This window comes from Podarcis gaigeae, assembly GCF_964106915.1.
Source record: "Podarcis gaigeae genome assembly, chromosome: 12".
NCBI lineage: Eukaryota > Metazoa > Chordata > Lepidosauria > Squamata > Lacertidae > Podarcis > Podarcis gaigeae.
This window is the reverse complement of record NC_139688.1, coordinates 61,914,138-61,929,863: the sequence shown is the minus strand read 5'-3', so window position 1 is coordinate 61,929,863 and position 15,726 is coordinate 61,914,138. Positions and strand designations below refer to the sequence as shown.

The following is a 15,726-nucleotide window of genomic DNA, read 5'->3' as shown; positions in this document are numbered from 1 at the left end:
GGGGTTGTACTCTCACTTTCCCCTCCAGAAATAGGGTATCCTGTTAAAGGGATCCATGGTGGAGTTGCTTCTGTCCATTTGCCCAGATGGGGGGCTTGGATCTCAATGCTCCTAGAGGTGGCGATCCCCCTATCTGATGCAAGTCATAGGAATCTCCACTGCTGGCTTCACTCTGATGTCATTTTCAGTAAGCCCAGAAATTAGAATGCTCACCCAATGTGTGTGCCAAACCACTTCATCCGCAGTCAGTTAAGTTGCAGCCTGATACATTCTTGGTGGTGGCGACGGGGGAGGGATGACACTATGAAAAATGCACAATGTAAAAACGCAGATCCCAGACTCTCCAAGTGGCCTGGGGGGAGAGGTGTGAGAAGGATTCCATGCGCCTTTTGATCTCAGCCTCCTCACACAACCCCAGCCCCCAAGCCATTTCGTGACACTGGGATCAGCTTGGGGCTGGTGTGTGGTGTCCCTTCAGTGGCAGGGGCTGGGCTGGCACATGGTGGGCTCCTTTTGCCCCCTGCACCTTGGGTACGGTTAAAGCATGCTCTGCCACTGCCCACATGCAATCACTGGAATCTCCAGTAAAAAGGGCTAGCAATGGCTGGGGAAACTCCTGGGAACCTGACAAAGTGCCGTCAGTTGAGGAAGACAAAAGTGAACTGGATGGAGCAGTGATCTGACCCAGCAGCAAATCAGATTTACCGCAAAATAATACTGTGAAAATAAACTGGATTATAGTCAGAATGGTGATTGATAGTGATATGTGAGAGTGTCTGAATTATAATATATCTCTTTTGTCCCCTTCTTTTCTCTTACAGCTTGTGGCCAATGCTATCCTTTTTGTCAGTGTAAATTTGTATGGGGTCTTTGTGAGGATTTTGACAGAGAGGGCACAAAGAAAGGCATTCCTTCAGGCCAGGAACTGCATAGAGGACAGGCTGAAGCTGGAGGATGAAAATGAAAAACAGGTCAGTTGAAATGTGTTTTTGTTTCCCCCCTTGTCTTTCTTTGGCATCACATTGGCATATATCCTGTAGGACAAGAGTCTGATCTGTAAGGAAAAGCATCTAATTGCGAAGTGTATTTTCATTTGCAGAGCACAGTTGCTCCACTCTTTGTTATCAACAATGAAAACACAGCAGGCATATTTAGCATAAGCTCCAGATAAAGCAGAGAAATGGGAGAATCTTCTGTTGGCCTCAAGTAAGATAACACTTAACCCAAAATGCAAATTATATTTTAATTTGTAAATTGGATTTCAGAGTCATGCTTCTTCTTGCCTTCTCTTTACTAGCATTGGTGTGTGTGTGTGTGTGTGTGTGTGTGTGTGTATTTGTGTGTGTATATTGGTGGGGAGAATACTTTCAGGGACCAAACTACACTGGTGTACTGAAACTAATTTAAATCCAGTAAGCAGTTTTCTCAGTGGACGCTATTATGAATGAATAGTCTTGAAGCTGGTTAATTTGCAAACAAGATTGTTCAGGTAAAGCTGCAGACAGATAACTTTAGATTATCTGTTAGTGGACCTGTTAATAGTCCACTTACTCCTTAGCCATTTGCAGCTTGAAATTTAGGCAAAGACTCCACACCACGTGGAGAGAGGGGTGTTGTTAGGGGTGTTATAGGAAAATCCCTGGGCTCACTTGGATTGCCAAACAAAGACACCAGCCAAGAATAGAGGAGCAAAACAACAGCCAGTAGGTCTGATCTTTATTCAGAAGACTGCAACAGGACTTCCACCCACCACATGGAAAGGGTGGCTCCTTCTTTTATAAGTTCCCACCTTTTACCCACAATCCCCTAGGTGAAGCATCATGCATATATCACAAATACATCATAGTTATGTCACAATCTGGAAGGGGTTTCCAGCAGAAACCTGAGCAACAGGTTTGCCCCCATCTTTTCCTTGATCTCCACCTCACGCCCATTAAGTAAAACAAAAGGTGTGTACATGCTCCTGTTCTCCCGGTCATGTTAAGTACACTCTTTTGTTCTGACTGAGTTCCCAACCCATTTTGGCTGGGTTCACCATTGTCTTTGAGATGGCCACTTGTCTGACATTCTGGGGCCAGGATGCCAGCAATTAACATCTAGGAGAGGAGTTGCTGAGTACGTGGTCTCAGGCTTCAGGGATTATGGCTGACCCTGCCCACGTCCCAGGCTCCCCCCTTCGTAGCCGTTTCCTTCCTGAACAGAACAAAGTTGGAACATCGAAAATCCTATCCTGGAGCAATTTTATATGACTTTGTAAAGTTTTCCCATTGAGCCATCACATAGATACATTTATCAGTGAATTGTTACATTTGATAATGTGTAGCGGAGGCCCTTTGAATAGAGATGGGGGAGGGGACTTTGTGATGAAGTGCTTTGTGGGAACATCTGCAGGAGTGATTTGTTGATTTTGGTAGTCATGGTGTGTGTGTGTGTATGATGACCGCTGGAGTGGCAACCCCCCCAACCTTTCCATAAATTCTGGTAACAGGGGTAATATAGTTCAGAAGCAATAGAGGCAGGTGTGGGTTAAAAATGGGTGACAACTGCTCTTGGTTAAATCTTACCAGAGTTTGACATGGCATTGTGTGGGGATCTGATCATCAGCCATTGTGCAAGATCCCCAGTAGACTATTAATCCTGCCTGGTGCCTCTGCTACCCGCAATGAAAGCATTGACAATTTAATGCATTTATTTTATTTTTTAATATTTGATCTTTATTGATTTTATACAGTGAATCACAGTTATAGTTCTCCATTAGTAGTATACATGGGGGGGGGGGAAGAAGAAAAAGAAAGAAAGAAAGAAAGAAAGAAAGAAAGAAAGAAAGAAAGAAAGAAAGAAAGAAAGAAAAGACGGTTTTCCCATATTGCGGCTTCCCTCCTCCCCAACCTGGGTTCTCTGTGTAACTATATCAACTGCGTATTGAACAGCATCTATTTTACAATTATCCAATGCTTCTAAGAGTTATTTCACAGTGCAGAAGTCATTCAAAGCCCACCAAAGATTTTACATGCTTACAGTGATCTTTTACATATTTATCTATATAAATATCTACATATTTATCTATATAAATATCTACATATTTATCCCATTCTCTATTGAATTTTTAATCTAATTTTCCCTGTTAATCTTGCCATTTCAGTGTACTTAAATAATTTCGTATGCCATTTCATTTTTGTCAGTTTTGTCCTTTCCAACCTTGGGCTAACAACATTTTCACTACTGCGGTTGCATACATGAATAATCTCCTTAAGTCTTTTGGTATCTCTACACCTATGATCTCGAGGTGAAAGGCTTCCGGTTATTTGGGAAAGTTTAATTTAAACATTTTTTTTAGCTTGTTGTAGATCATTTTCCAAAATTCCTTTATCTTTTTGCATTTTCACCACATATGATACATAGTTCCTTCTATTTCTTTTCATTTCCAACACAAGTTGGAGCTGGTTCTGTACATTTTCGCTAGCTTACTGGGTGTCAAGTACCAGCAATAGAGCATCTTCATGTAGTTTTCTTTCAAAGTGTAACATTCAGTAAAATTTAAGTCCTCTCTCCAGAGTTTTTCCCAGGCTGACCTTTGAATGTTATACCCGAAATCTTTGGCCCATTGAATCATCACTGATTTTACTTCTTTGTCTTTCACCAACCAATCTAGCAAGATCCTATACATTTTGGAAAGTAGTTCCTCCTTACTTGGTATTAACTCCTCAAATCTCGATAACTTAGTGGGGAAGTCTTTTTAAAAAATCTGCTTTGAATATATTATTCAACTGGTGATATTGTAACCAGTCAGTTAAACAGTTTCTTACCCCCCCCCCCCATTTTAACTGGTCCTCTTCCTTAAGAAGTCCTTTATAAGTTGCCCAGTCTTTGCTCATGTTCATTTTCTTTACTGAAATTGCCTCAAGCGGTGATAGCCACCAGGGCCTTTTTTGTTCTAGCAAATTCTTATATTTATTCCATACCATGTATAATAATAATAATAACACATGATTCAGGAACCCTCTGTGTACTTTGGCTTTTTTGTGCCATAAGTACGTGTGCCAACCGAATCTGTTGTTGAAACCCTCTAAATCTAGCATATCTGTGTTTTGTAAAAGTATCCATTCCCTGATCCAGCAGAGGCAGGATGCCTCGTAATATAGTATTAGATCTGGTAGTGAGAAGCCACCCCTATCTTTAATTTCTGTTAGTAATTTCTGTTTAATTCTAGGTCCATCCCCCCCACCAAATAAACTTTGAAATGTCTCTTTGCCAATCTTTGAAGAGACCCGCCCCACTGATCACTGGAACTGATTGAAACAAAAACAACATCCTTGGTAGCACGTTCATTTTTATCATAGAGATCCTCCCCCAGAATGATAGATTCATTCTGCCCCAGATCTCCGGATTTCTTTTTATTTATTTATGTCGTTAGGTAAAAAAAGGTAAAGGGACCTCTGACCATTAGGTCCAGTTGTGGCCGACTCTGGGGTTGCGGCACTCATCTCGCTTTATTGGCCGAGGCAGCCGGTGTACAGCTTCCAGATCATGTGGCCAGCATGTCTTTAAATAAAGCCTTTCCTCCTCCCAGGAGGGGAGGGGTTGTGATCGGGAGATGATTCCCGCGTCATGCAGGGGGCGCTCCGCCCCCTGCTTCAAGTTAATATTTTTCACTGTAATCCATACTCCTAAATATTTGACTTTTTTACTTATTGCCATACCAGTAACTCTTTGTAGCTCATTTTTATCTTGTTCTACCATATTTTTCACCAACAAGTTGGTTTTATTTTTGTTGAGTTTGAAACCTGCCACCTGACCAAATGCCATAGTCTGGAGTTGGCAAACTTTCCTTTGGACTTTCTGTTGTTATTATAAGATCATCCGCAAATGCTTTTAGTTTAAAAGATTTATTTCCTACCCTTATACCCTCTGCTCTCATTTTCTTTGTCAGGGTTTCCAAGACCAGTATAAATAGTAATGGGGACAGTGGGCATCCCTGCCTCATTCCCTTCATTATTTTACAATTTTCTGTTATATCATTATTTATAATCAGTTTTGCTTGCTGTTCAGAGTAAATTCTGTTTATACCTCTCTGAACGTCTCCCCCAAACCCATTAACTCTAGTGTGTTTTTTTGACGCATTTATTAAGGTGTATGAGGGACGCAGGTGCGCTGTGGGTTAAAGCCTCAGCGCCTAGGACTTGCCGATCGAAAGGTCGGCGGTTCGAATCCCTGCGGCGGGGTGCGCTCCCGCTGCTTGGTCCCAGCGCCTGCCAACCTAGCAGTTCGAAAGCACCTCCGGGTGCAAGTAGATAAATAGGGACCGCTTACCAGTGGGAAGGTAAACGGCGTTTCCGTGTGCGGCTCTGGCTCGCCAGAGCAGCGATGCCACGCTGGCCACGTGACCCGGAAGTGTCTCCGGACAGCGCTGGCCCCTGGCCTCTTGAGTGAGATGGGCGCACAACCCCAGAGTCTGTCAAGACTGGCCCGTACGGGCAGGGGTACCTTTACCTTTACCTTTATGAGGAAGGCAAAAATTTCACAGCACCATTAACATATGTTTTCTTCCCAGAAGTTAACTTCCATGTAGAGCAGTGATGAGCACATCATAGGGAGAGTGGTGCAATGAAAATCCCCCTGACCCTCCTTGCTGCTGTCTAGCATCCTGGGCTGCCCAGAGAAAGTTCTCTCTGGGAACAGGCCAGGCTATGGCACGGGCAACATCTAGTGATGTGGGCACACCAGTGCCTGGGCTGGCCAGCTCCCTCACCCACTGCCACATGGGGAATACAAAGTGGGCACCCCTGTGGATGTCAGGGAACCATGAATAGACAAAAGAGGGAGAGCAGGGAAAGCAGATATATGTAGTGTCCAGGTGTACATAGATTTTGTTATAAAGGATATTCTTATCAGGCATACAAAGCATTTAAACTCCATGAGAGACAGAAAGCTGTGATCATATGTAACTAGATTCTGCATAGTGGTGATGAACGGGACTTCCCTATGTGACTGTGATTGCATGGCAACTTCCCCCCAGCCCTCAATCAATCAAGGGTACCATCTCAATAGCTACATGCAGTGAGGTTTCATCAGTGATTATAGGATTACTAACTTCGTGATGCTGTGAACCCTTGTATATTTTTAGCCCTAGTCAAGTGTCAGTCTAACAGATGCTAAGCAGAATTAAAATTCTTTCAGAAACAGAAACACAAGAAATGTGTAGCTTATACAAACTAATAGATTCAAAAACCTCAAGCCCCTACACACAACATCCATTTTTTCTTAGATATCCCCAGTGGCAACTCTCTTGTGCCACCTGTGAAATGGCCAAACTATTTAGCAGTTCACCCCACTCAAAATCTAATACATAATTCAGAGGTTCAATGCTGGTAGTTAATATTGAGGGAGTGAAAGATGTAAGGAAATGCACTCCTCTTCTTCTTTGGCAATCACTCATAGTTGAGTAAGATTGTCTTCCATGAACACAGTCTTAATGGTCTACCCGTAGGTAACGGTGGAGGCCAATTCTGGATCCACACATCCTTCCACAGTGGAGACATAGATTTCTGGGCGGGAGTTGATCACAGTGAGGATTTGCCAAACTGCCTTCCTCTTAGCTCATGTCTCCCTTTCTTCCTGAGTTTGTGCTTCTTCATAGTCCATGAAACCTTGGGTAAAGTGTGTTCTCCAACTGGAGCGCTCGCAGGCTGTCAGGGAAGAGCCAGAACACGCTGCTTCATCAGGAGAGGGTTCTGAGCAGGAACTGTCAGGAGAGGAAGACAGGGAAATGATGCATGAAACAGAACAGGGGGCAAGAGTATTCAGGTGGAGCAGGGGTCAGGTGGAGCAGGGGGTCAGAGATGATGAAGAGCCCTATAACCCACCAGAGCCAAGAGAAGGAAATTAGACTCAGAAAGGGGGGGGGGAGCATTCACATCAGCACAGGCAAGGAGGGAAATGAAACGTAAAGATCAAAGACGTCTTGTGAGGTTTCCACACCTACTTTGTTTGCGCCAGAATTGAAAGAAGCCACTCCCCAAATCTGACTCGACAGGTTCAGATGCATGATTTTGAACAGTAACTATTCTTTAAGTATATATGTAATAAAGACTGTAACTATCACGCTGAGTGTACTGGAGTGTTACTGTGAAGAGGGAACACCACCTTGACACAGGCCAATGTTTCCCAGTTATCAGTGGTTATACTACATTTTTAAAGATTTGCCTTGAGAGAGTTTTAAACCTCTTTTCTTGTCCACCAGTATTTAAGTTTGGAATAGAGTAGTTGCTTTGGAAGATGATAATCACATGATCAGTCCAACAAAGTTGAAGAATCATTGCTTCAACACTAGCAATCTTTGTTTCTTCCAGTACACTGACATTAGTTCACTTGTCTTCCAAAGTAATATGTTAACTTTTTGGAAACACTGTTGATGGAATCTTTCAAGGAGTTGGAGATGGTGCTTATAAGTGGTCCATTTTGCACAAGCATAGAGTAAAGTTGGTAGTATGATAGCTAGGTAAACAAGCACACGTGGATATTGAACACAGTTGCAGAATTGTGCCCACTGGCTACAGTTCTGTACAAAGCTCAAGGAGACATAGCTATGCAGGATAGCAAACCCAGCCTGCCAGCTAAGTGCATTTGTCAGGCCTCTCCATGCATGTCCATGCAACAATCTGATTGCTGTGACAGCAGCTGAGTGAGTCGGAGACCATATGGTGTGCCACCATGCCTAGGATTCAGCTTTCATTATTCCATGGGAAGGGCAATTTTTCTGACATTTCCTGAAGCTTGTTCAGACATTATTCAACCAGCAGATCATCCTAAGGGAGAGATTGTGATTGATTTTGTCCCGATTCTTCTCCTCCCATGGAAAAAGGTGAATATATTTATTTTAAACATGTTATCTCACATTCCTCTGAAGAATGTCTGCTTACCCAGAAACAGAGTGGGCAGCTGTTGCGACCCTTCACGCGGGGCCCTCACCCTTGGAAGCAACATCAGGGCTAGGCGGCCGGCCGTGGGAAATTCCCAGGCTGGCTGCTGGAGATTGGCGGGCTTTCCCGCTATTGGTTTATTTGAATCCTGGCCAATCCTGCTGAGTCAGGGGCTGTGAGGGGTATACACACAATGCCTAAGCCAAATCCAACCTACATCTGGAATGAATAAAGTTGTGCCAATTTTAAATCCCATAATGTTGTCTTGTCCAGTTTGTTCCTCTTCTTGGCCCAGACCTTGCTCCAGGGGTGGGGATGGGGTGGCACTGTGAGGGAGTCTGTAATAAAATTCTCTTTCAAGATGTCACCCTTTCTGTTTCATGATGAATGAAGTGGATAGTGAAGCAAGAGCACAACCTGCTCTTCCTCCCTCTTTGGGACGGACAATTTTGAGGATAGGGGAATCATATCAGAACAAGATACTAGTGTATGTTAAAACACTTTTCTGCATTCAAATGCTATATGATGAAGTTTTGCTCATTTCTGCAAAATCTCACAAAAGGTTATTTGGGCTCTGGAGTGCAATAATTTTAACCTGTAGCACCAAACATATTGTACATAATCGCCTTCTGGTGCTGATCTGCCTTAATGGCTGCCACTCCCACATTAGCGGAGATTGTTTGCAAATGAAAAACAAGGAAGATTTGAGGATAATTGTCCTTGCAAACTCCCCCTAGGGCCCGGGGGGGGGGGGGAGTGAGCTTCACTCGCAGATCGTCTTGATACAGTGGTACCTCAGGTTACAGATGCTTCAGGTTACATACACTTCAGGTTACAGACTCTGCTAATCCAGAAATAGTACCTCGGGTTAAGAACTTCAGGATGAGAACAGAAATTGTGTTCTGGCGGCACGGTGGCAGCAGAAGGCCCCATTAGCTAAAGTGGTGCTTCAGGTTAAGAACAGTTTCAGGTTAAGAACACCCCCCCAAAACAAATTAAATATGTAACCAGAGGTACCACTGTACCTGACTTTCACTCCTATATGAAAGGAGACACTTTGCCTTTCAGTAATCCTCCGATGCACCCATCAAGATACAGAGGCTCTTCTATTTATTAGGATGAAATTGGCTCTAATTTACAGACATGTGCAGGATGGATGGGACAAGATTACAAGTTGCCAAGTGAATCTACTACTGAGTCGCAACGTTTTGAACTGGAAAGATTTCTTTCATAGAAAAATATGGTATATGAGGGGGGAGGGGAGCCTTTACCCTTTCTTTATATACACCATGTTTGCTACATAAATGATTCTGCAAACCTCCCCCTGAATGCCAACAAACTGATAAAAAGCAAGAGGAGAAAAAGGACAATGGGATTATATTTATGGGTTGATATGAAAATAGAACTGTGTGAGAACATTGAAATGATTTAAAGCACCAAACTTCCACTTATCACAATTTGGACTATGGGCTTTGAAGATCGGCCATAGCTCTGGGAGGATGCCAGATCGTTAGTGATTTAAGGGTTGGAGGAGAAGTAGAAACTGGAAAATTGCCCGGAGCTATGGAGGGGAAGCCAGATTACTCCTTATCTATACTCAAAGAAACAAAGATGGCGAGTGACACAGCTGAAATTACATGGGAACAGAGGAAGAGAAAGAGCAAAAAAGCGGAAATAGAGATGCTGCATAGGACATGATCAGAGCAGCAAAAATGAAGAAACAAATGGAAAAATAAACTTATCACACAGGGAATTTATAGGATATAGAACTCCTTCGGGGGAAATAAAATTTGTTAAATGTGTTAATACGAATGGACGTCGAGAACTCTGTAGCTGTTGATAAGGAACCAAGATCAGGACAGAATGTAATCAAGATTTCGGAAGCAGGAAGACTTCTGATGACATTTGAACAAGCATAGCCTTTTAAATGTTCACTTTGTGAGGCAGAGGACACAGCTGTATCTCTTTTAAAAATATTGAAACTTCATTTTACAAAACAATAAAAAACAAACTAATCTAAATAAAAAATTTAAAAAAGAAAAGATAAAGATAAACATGAAAAAATTACAAAGTCCTCTATCAGAGGTAGAACTGAACCCCTTTCTCACATGAAAGCTTCCCTTTCTTCTCCCAGACTCCCACTCTGGGAGCCTTTTCCTGCCTCTCACACCCCTTTCACTTTCCATCCATCCCCTTTCTGTGTGTGCCCTCATTAACCCAGAGGAATACAAAACAGAAGCAAGAGTAAAGGGGATGGAGAGAAGAATAAAGAAAAAGAGAAGACACAAGAAATAAAGATAATAAAAAATAAAAAGACATTCAGGGCTGTTATGCTGTGTCTGGGCATGATGGCAGTTCCTCACCCCAAGATGCTCCCTGCATCTGAAAACGTCTACTCTTTGGTGTGAGGAGCAGCTTCCTTCAGAGCATTTGAGGTTGATCCTTGATCCCCCTATCTTCAAAGAGAGCGTAATAACCAGGATTTACATTTTGGCTGTCATTAATAACAGCATAATTATTATGGAGTATTGTCAGTCGACAACTAGCCAGCTATCTTTCCTCTCAGAAATCCAGAACGCAGCTGTAGCTTCAAATAATATTCTCTTTCTCTCTCCAAGTTCAAATTTGGTAAATTATTGTTCTTTAGAATTTCATTATACTCTTTATGGAGATTGTTGTGGTACCCAATATTTGTGGCTAATTTTGATACCTGCATTTAGAGAACTAAGTTGTATGGAGAACTAAGTTGTTCACAAGTTGAGTTGTTTTAATAAGGTCTAGTGAAAGACCTGTGCAATTCTATTGGTCAGAAGAAAGACTGCAGTGGAGGAAGACTGTGTTACTTTGTAGAAATTAGGGGAAGGATTTGCTGAATTGGCTTGATTAGAGATTGGAATACAGAGAGGGGAGGTATGAGGAGGTCGGGAAAGTAAGTTATACGACTATAAGGGATTGAAATTATACTTGTTATTTGTTTTGTATGTATGTTTATCTTATTGTCATCTATGTTTTCTTTTTTTCTTTTTTTGTTGTTTTTATGTTATATAATTTTTTGAAAACTTCAATAAATATTCTTAAAAAAAAATACTTTGTAGGTTTTTTGGCAGGGGGATCCTTGGACAAGATGCTCTCACTAGACCCCTTCCTTCCCTGATTGTGACCACTTCTTCCTCATCGTTGCAGCAGTTGCCCATTTGCTTACCTCTCCTCACTGACTGAATCTGTACCACAGCTTGGGGTGATGCAAGAACTGCCCTGTGAGACTCCACCCTCCCGGAGCTTAGAGAGATTAAGATTTGCTTAAATTTGTCCTCCAGATTTAGCTTCTGTAGCTTCTGAGAGAGAGAAAATCAGGGAGAATCGCCCCACCCAGTCTGCCTATGCACCCACCTCCTTCTTTCTTAGCTTGTTTTTTTTTTATTGTTCTCTTGCCTTGGAAATAGGAGTGATATGCTGCTAGTGATTTTTATGACTGGCTAAGCAGAGAAGGTGGGCAGAAGCCTCTCAGTCACTGGAAATGTACTGATATTATTGTGGGTGACAGGACAAACAATGGCCCATGGCTATGGAGGTTTCTGGGGATTCAGACTCTTGGCAGGGTTATGCCCCACTTTGCCCATAAGAGGTGCCATAACTTTGGTCTTCTGGTAGTTTATTTGTAGGCATTCTTCCTGCAAATACTGAGCCAGGACTCACAAGGCTCTCTTCAAACCTATAGCAGACCCTCCAAGTGTCCCTACTTTCGAGGGATAGTCATGGATTTACAGAAGCCTGCTGGAATGTCCTGCTTTTCATTGGAGAAAGGTTGGAGTTATGTGACCCCTGAGCCAAGGAGATAAGTAACTTTATAGTTTTTAGAAGACATCTGAAGGCAGCCCCGAATAACAATGTTTTTATGTTTAATTTTTTATTATGTTTTAATATATGTTGGAGGCCACCCAGAGTGGCTGGGGCCACCAGTCAGATGGGCGGGGTATAAATAATAAAATTATTATTTTGGAATAATAATAGTAATAATAATAATATGGAAAAGGACATCCCTATTTTAATCGGAGAAATGTTGGAGGGTATGCTATAGGAAATGGGGGTGTGATAACCATGATTTCAGCATATAATAGCATACTGTAGGCAGGCACCTATCAGCCAGCTTTGATGGATAGCTGTTAAGGTGGTCACATGCATTGTCCAATGAGTTTATGTAGAAGTTGAACAAATGTGGAGTGGGATTGCAGCCTGTCATCATTTGATTTATTTGAATCAACAAAGGGTGCAAAGCAGAGATGTTCTGGGCCTGATCTATAGTGGATTGTCTTGCTCTGAATCCAGCCTGTTCATCAGCTGCAATATTTCCATGTTCCACCCAAGTTTGGAGTGTCCAGTAGAGGTGTCTGGCATAAAAATTGATAATTATAGTCAGTAGGCCAATTGGACAGTAGTTTGAAGGAATGTGCTTCTTTCTATGGTTTGGGTAAAAGGGCTTTGTAGGCCAAATTAGGCCCAAAGACTGGAGATTCCCAGCAATGAGAGTTGGGAAAGTCAATAGCAGTAAAGAGTAGACAATATTTAGCTAGATGAACAGATGATTTGATCCAATGTAAGGCAGCTTCATAATTTCATAGGATCAGGGAGTTCTTTTTGCAGAACACAGTTATTAGCATATCATCAGCACCTTCACACAATCTGAAACAGCTTCATAATTTGCTCTCTGAAAAGCTGTGCTGTTTGGAGTTAAATTAATTTTTGTCTCTAGGTTTGATTTATTTATAGTGATGAAGCCCAGGAACACTCTCGTAATGTTTGCTTTCCATGCCGGCTAACTAAATGAATATCAGAACCATTAATTAGAGGAACATCCCATCTAACCAATGTGAAAATATATTAACAGCATATGATGATCAATAATTGTTGCCAGTATCAGCTTTATATAAATTATAGACATCTGCTATCAAAGGCTGGCAAGTATCAGTGAACAGATTTCCCTTTGTTTCCATGAACAGCTGATTCCAGTGACTTAGTGTGTGATATTGCTGGCCCTTGAACTCCATAGAAAATATATTATCTGAATACTGACACATATGTCCATGTTTTGAATTGTATGTGGTAATGCTTCATATATAGAAAATTGTCTCAGTTCCCTGGAGGTGAAAAATTGTGAGATTACAGAATGGGGGCAAGCCATTTAACAAGATTTTGGCCATCACCAAAAAGTCTTCAAAAAAAAGGCAAAACAAGGAAAGAAAGGAATCTGTCTTTGCTCTAGACCTAATGGACCCCACCACCGGGGGAGGAAGGAAAGGTAGAAGATATAGAGAGGGATGCCCCCCCCTTGAGAAAGTGCTACCAATGTGGGGAACTATGACATTGCCGAAGGTTCTGCAGTTAGAAGACCCCAACTCCCCAGCCTCTGGGCCTGGATAACTTAACCGTAATGAGCACAGAGTCTCCCTCACCAGGGAGGTTTACCATGCCACCAAGTAACCTGGCACACACAAAGAGGGGGAGGGGGGGCTTTCACTGCTTTTCCTCCACTTCCTTCCCAGGAGGAACTGATAGAGGCAGAAGAGTACTAACAATTTCCAGGGGAACCAGTTCATCCACCAACTCAGAACCCAGTATTATCCCTGTCAGCCACTGACCCCATGTAGACATACATGGACACTCATGTAACTGTATGCTGGATACCTGAGCCACCTTCTCTACCTTAAGTGACAACCATTTGGATCTTAGTAGATGCATGCACAAGGTCATGGGAATAGGCAGAATCCTCAGAACCTGCCCTCTTTCAGAACTAGTGCAAGTAACCTTGGGACCACTCACTACAGACCACTCCTTTCTGCTAACCCCCCGCCCAGTCTACCTGTTGGGAAGGGACTTGCTGTGTAAACTGTGAGCCACAATCAAATGCAGCCCAGATGGCACCTTTCTCCACATGCCTGAAGAGCCAACTCCAGGGAGCCATGTTAGAGGTCAAGCAAGATCACCCTGATTTACGTTGGGGCACCACCTTGACATAAGTGGGGTTCCTCAAGTCTGCCACCTCTCAATATTAGGTATTGCCCAAACCTACCATTTCCTCAAGTCAAACAATATCCCCTTCCTTGAGAGGCCTCACTCCCCTGACAGAGGAATTCCTAGACAAGGGAATTTTGCTGCTCTGTGCCTCACCTTGCAACACTCCCTTACTGCCCATGAAAAAACCTGTGGGGCTGGTGCAAGATTTAAGACTCATATGACTTTGTCATCCCCAGACAGGCTGTGGTTCCCAACCCCCACAGTATTCCAAGTGCAGTGCCCCCTGGCACCGCTTGGTATTCTGCAGCTGTTTTGTGTTCTGCATTTTTTTCAATCCTCATCGCAGAAGAAAGCCAATTCCTCTTCGCTTTCACTTGGGATGCCAGTCAACTAACCTGGAGCCATTTGCCCCAAGGATATGAAGAAAGCCACACTACTTTTTCCTCAATCTTCCACAAGGATTTGCAAGATATAGTTCTACCATCTGCTTCCTTTTGATTTGTATTGATGACCTCCTGGTACGTCATAAGACCCACGACAACAGCCAGATGGACACCAAACACTTCCTCACTTCTTTAGCTTACAAGGGGCATAAGGTCTCTCCAAAAAAGCTCCAGTATTGCCAACAGAATTCGAAGTATTTAGGGCATGTCTTGGGAACTGGCACCCGATCACTTATGTCAGACAGAATAGAGATTATAGAAAGGGCACTGTTGCACCAAACAAAGAAACAGCTGAGAGGGTTCTTGAGAATGAGCAGGTTTTGTAGGTCTTGGATACCTGGCTACTGAGAATTAACAATATTTATTTATTTATTTATTTATTTATTTATTTATTTATTTATTTATACATACATACATACATACATACATACATACCCTACCCATCTGGCTGGGTTTCCACAGCCACTCTGGGCAGCTTCCAACAAAATATTAAAAATACAATCAAACATCAAACATCAAAAACTTTCCTAAACAGGGCTGCCTTCAGATGTCTCCTAAAAGTCTGATAGTTGCTTATTTCTTTGACATCTGGTGGGAGGGCATTCCATAGGATGGGTGACACTACTGAGAAGGCCGTGCCACATTCTGGATTAATTGAAGTTTCCGGGTCACCTTCAAAGGTAGCCCCACGTAGAGTGCATTGCAGTAGTTCAAGCGGGAGATAACCAGAGCATGCACCACTCTGGAGAAAGTACATGGGCAGGTAAGGTCTCAGTCTGCATAACAGATGGAGCTGGTAGACAGCTGCACTGGACACAGATTAGACCTGCAACTCCATGGACAGCTGTGAATCCAAAATGACTCCCAGGCTGCACACCTGGTCCTTCAAGGGCACAGCTACCCCATTCAGGACCAGGGAGTCCTCCACACCTGCTCTTATGACACGACGAGGAACCAGAGCCTTTCATGTGGAATAAATAAAGGGTTTTTTTTAGCAGATTAAAATGGAAGTGATATCTGCTCCCACCATATGTCCTAATCCCCTGGCCTACCTGGCTGACAGGCAGTGTGCCAAGACAAAGTTCCAAGTCCAGAAGCCAATCCATACAAGCTAAGTCCAAAGATCAGGAAACACAGTCCAGGGTCAGTCCAAGTAAGGCAAGATAGAAGTTCAGCAGTCAGGATACAGTCCAGAGTCTTTTTCAAAGTAGAAACCCATGTAGGTCCAAGGAGAATCCCAGGTAAGGTCTCTCAGCGTGGGCAGAACAGCACTTCAGCTCTGCTGCCTTCTGATACTGTGTCTGCTGGTTGCAGCATCTGGGCTTGGTGAGGCATGTGTCAGGGTTTGGGCA

At 42.9% G+C, this 15,726-nt stretch overlaps 1 protein-coding gene across 3 annotated transcripts in view; it reads left to right on the top strand.

Annotated features, from left to right (window-relative positions):
• ADCY1 (adenylate cyclase 1) overlaps positions 1 to 15,726 on the top strand; it is a 392,554-nt gene that overhangs the window by 91,348 nt on the left and 285,480 nt on the right. For all 3 annotated transcript variants that reach the window (XR_014557036.1, XR_014557037.1, XM_083706262.1), the window contains exon 2: positions 822 to 971. Coding sequence is in view for 1 of the 3 variants with exons in the window: in XM_083706262.1 (XP_083562388.1) it covers positions 822 to 971 (150 nt within the window). In the remaining 2 variants the exon portion in view is untranslated. The remainder of the gene's footprint in view (positions 1 to 821; positions 972 to 15,726) is intronic.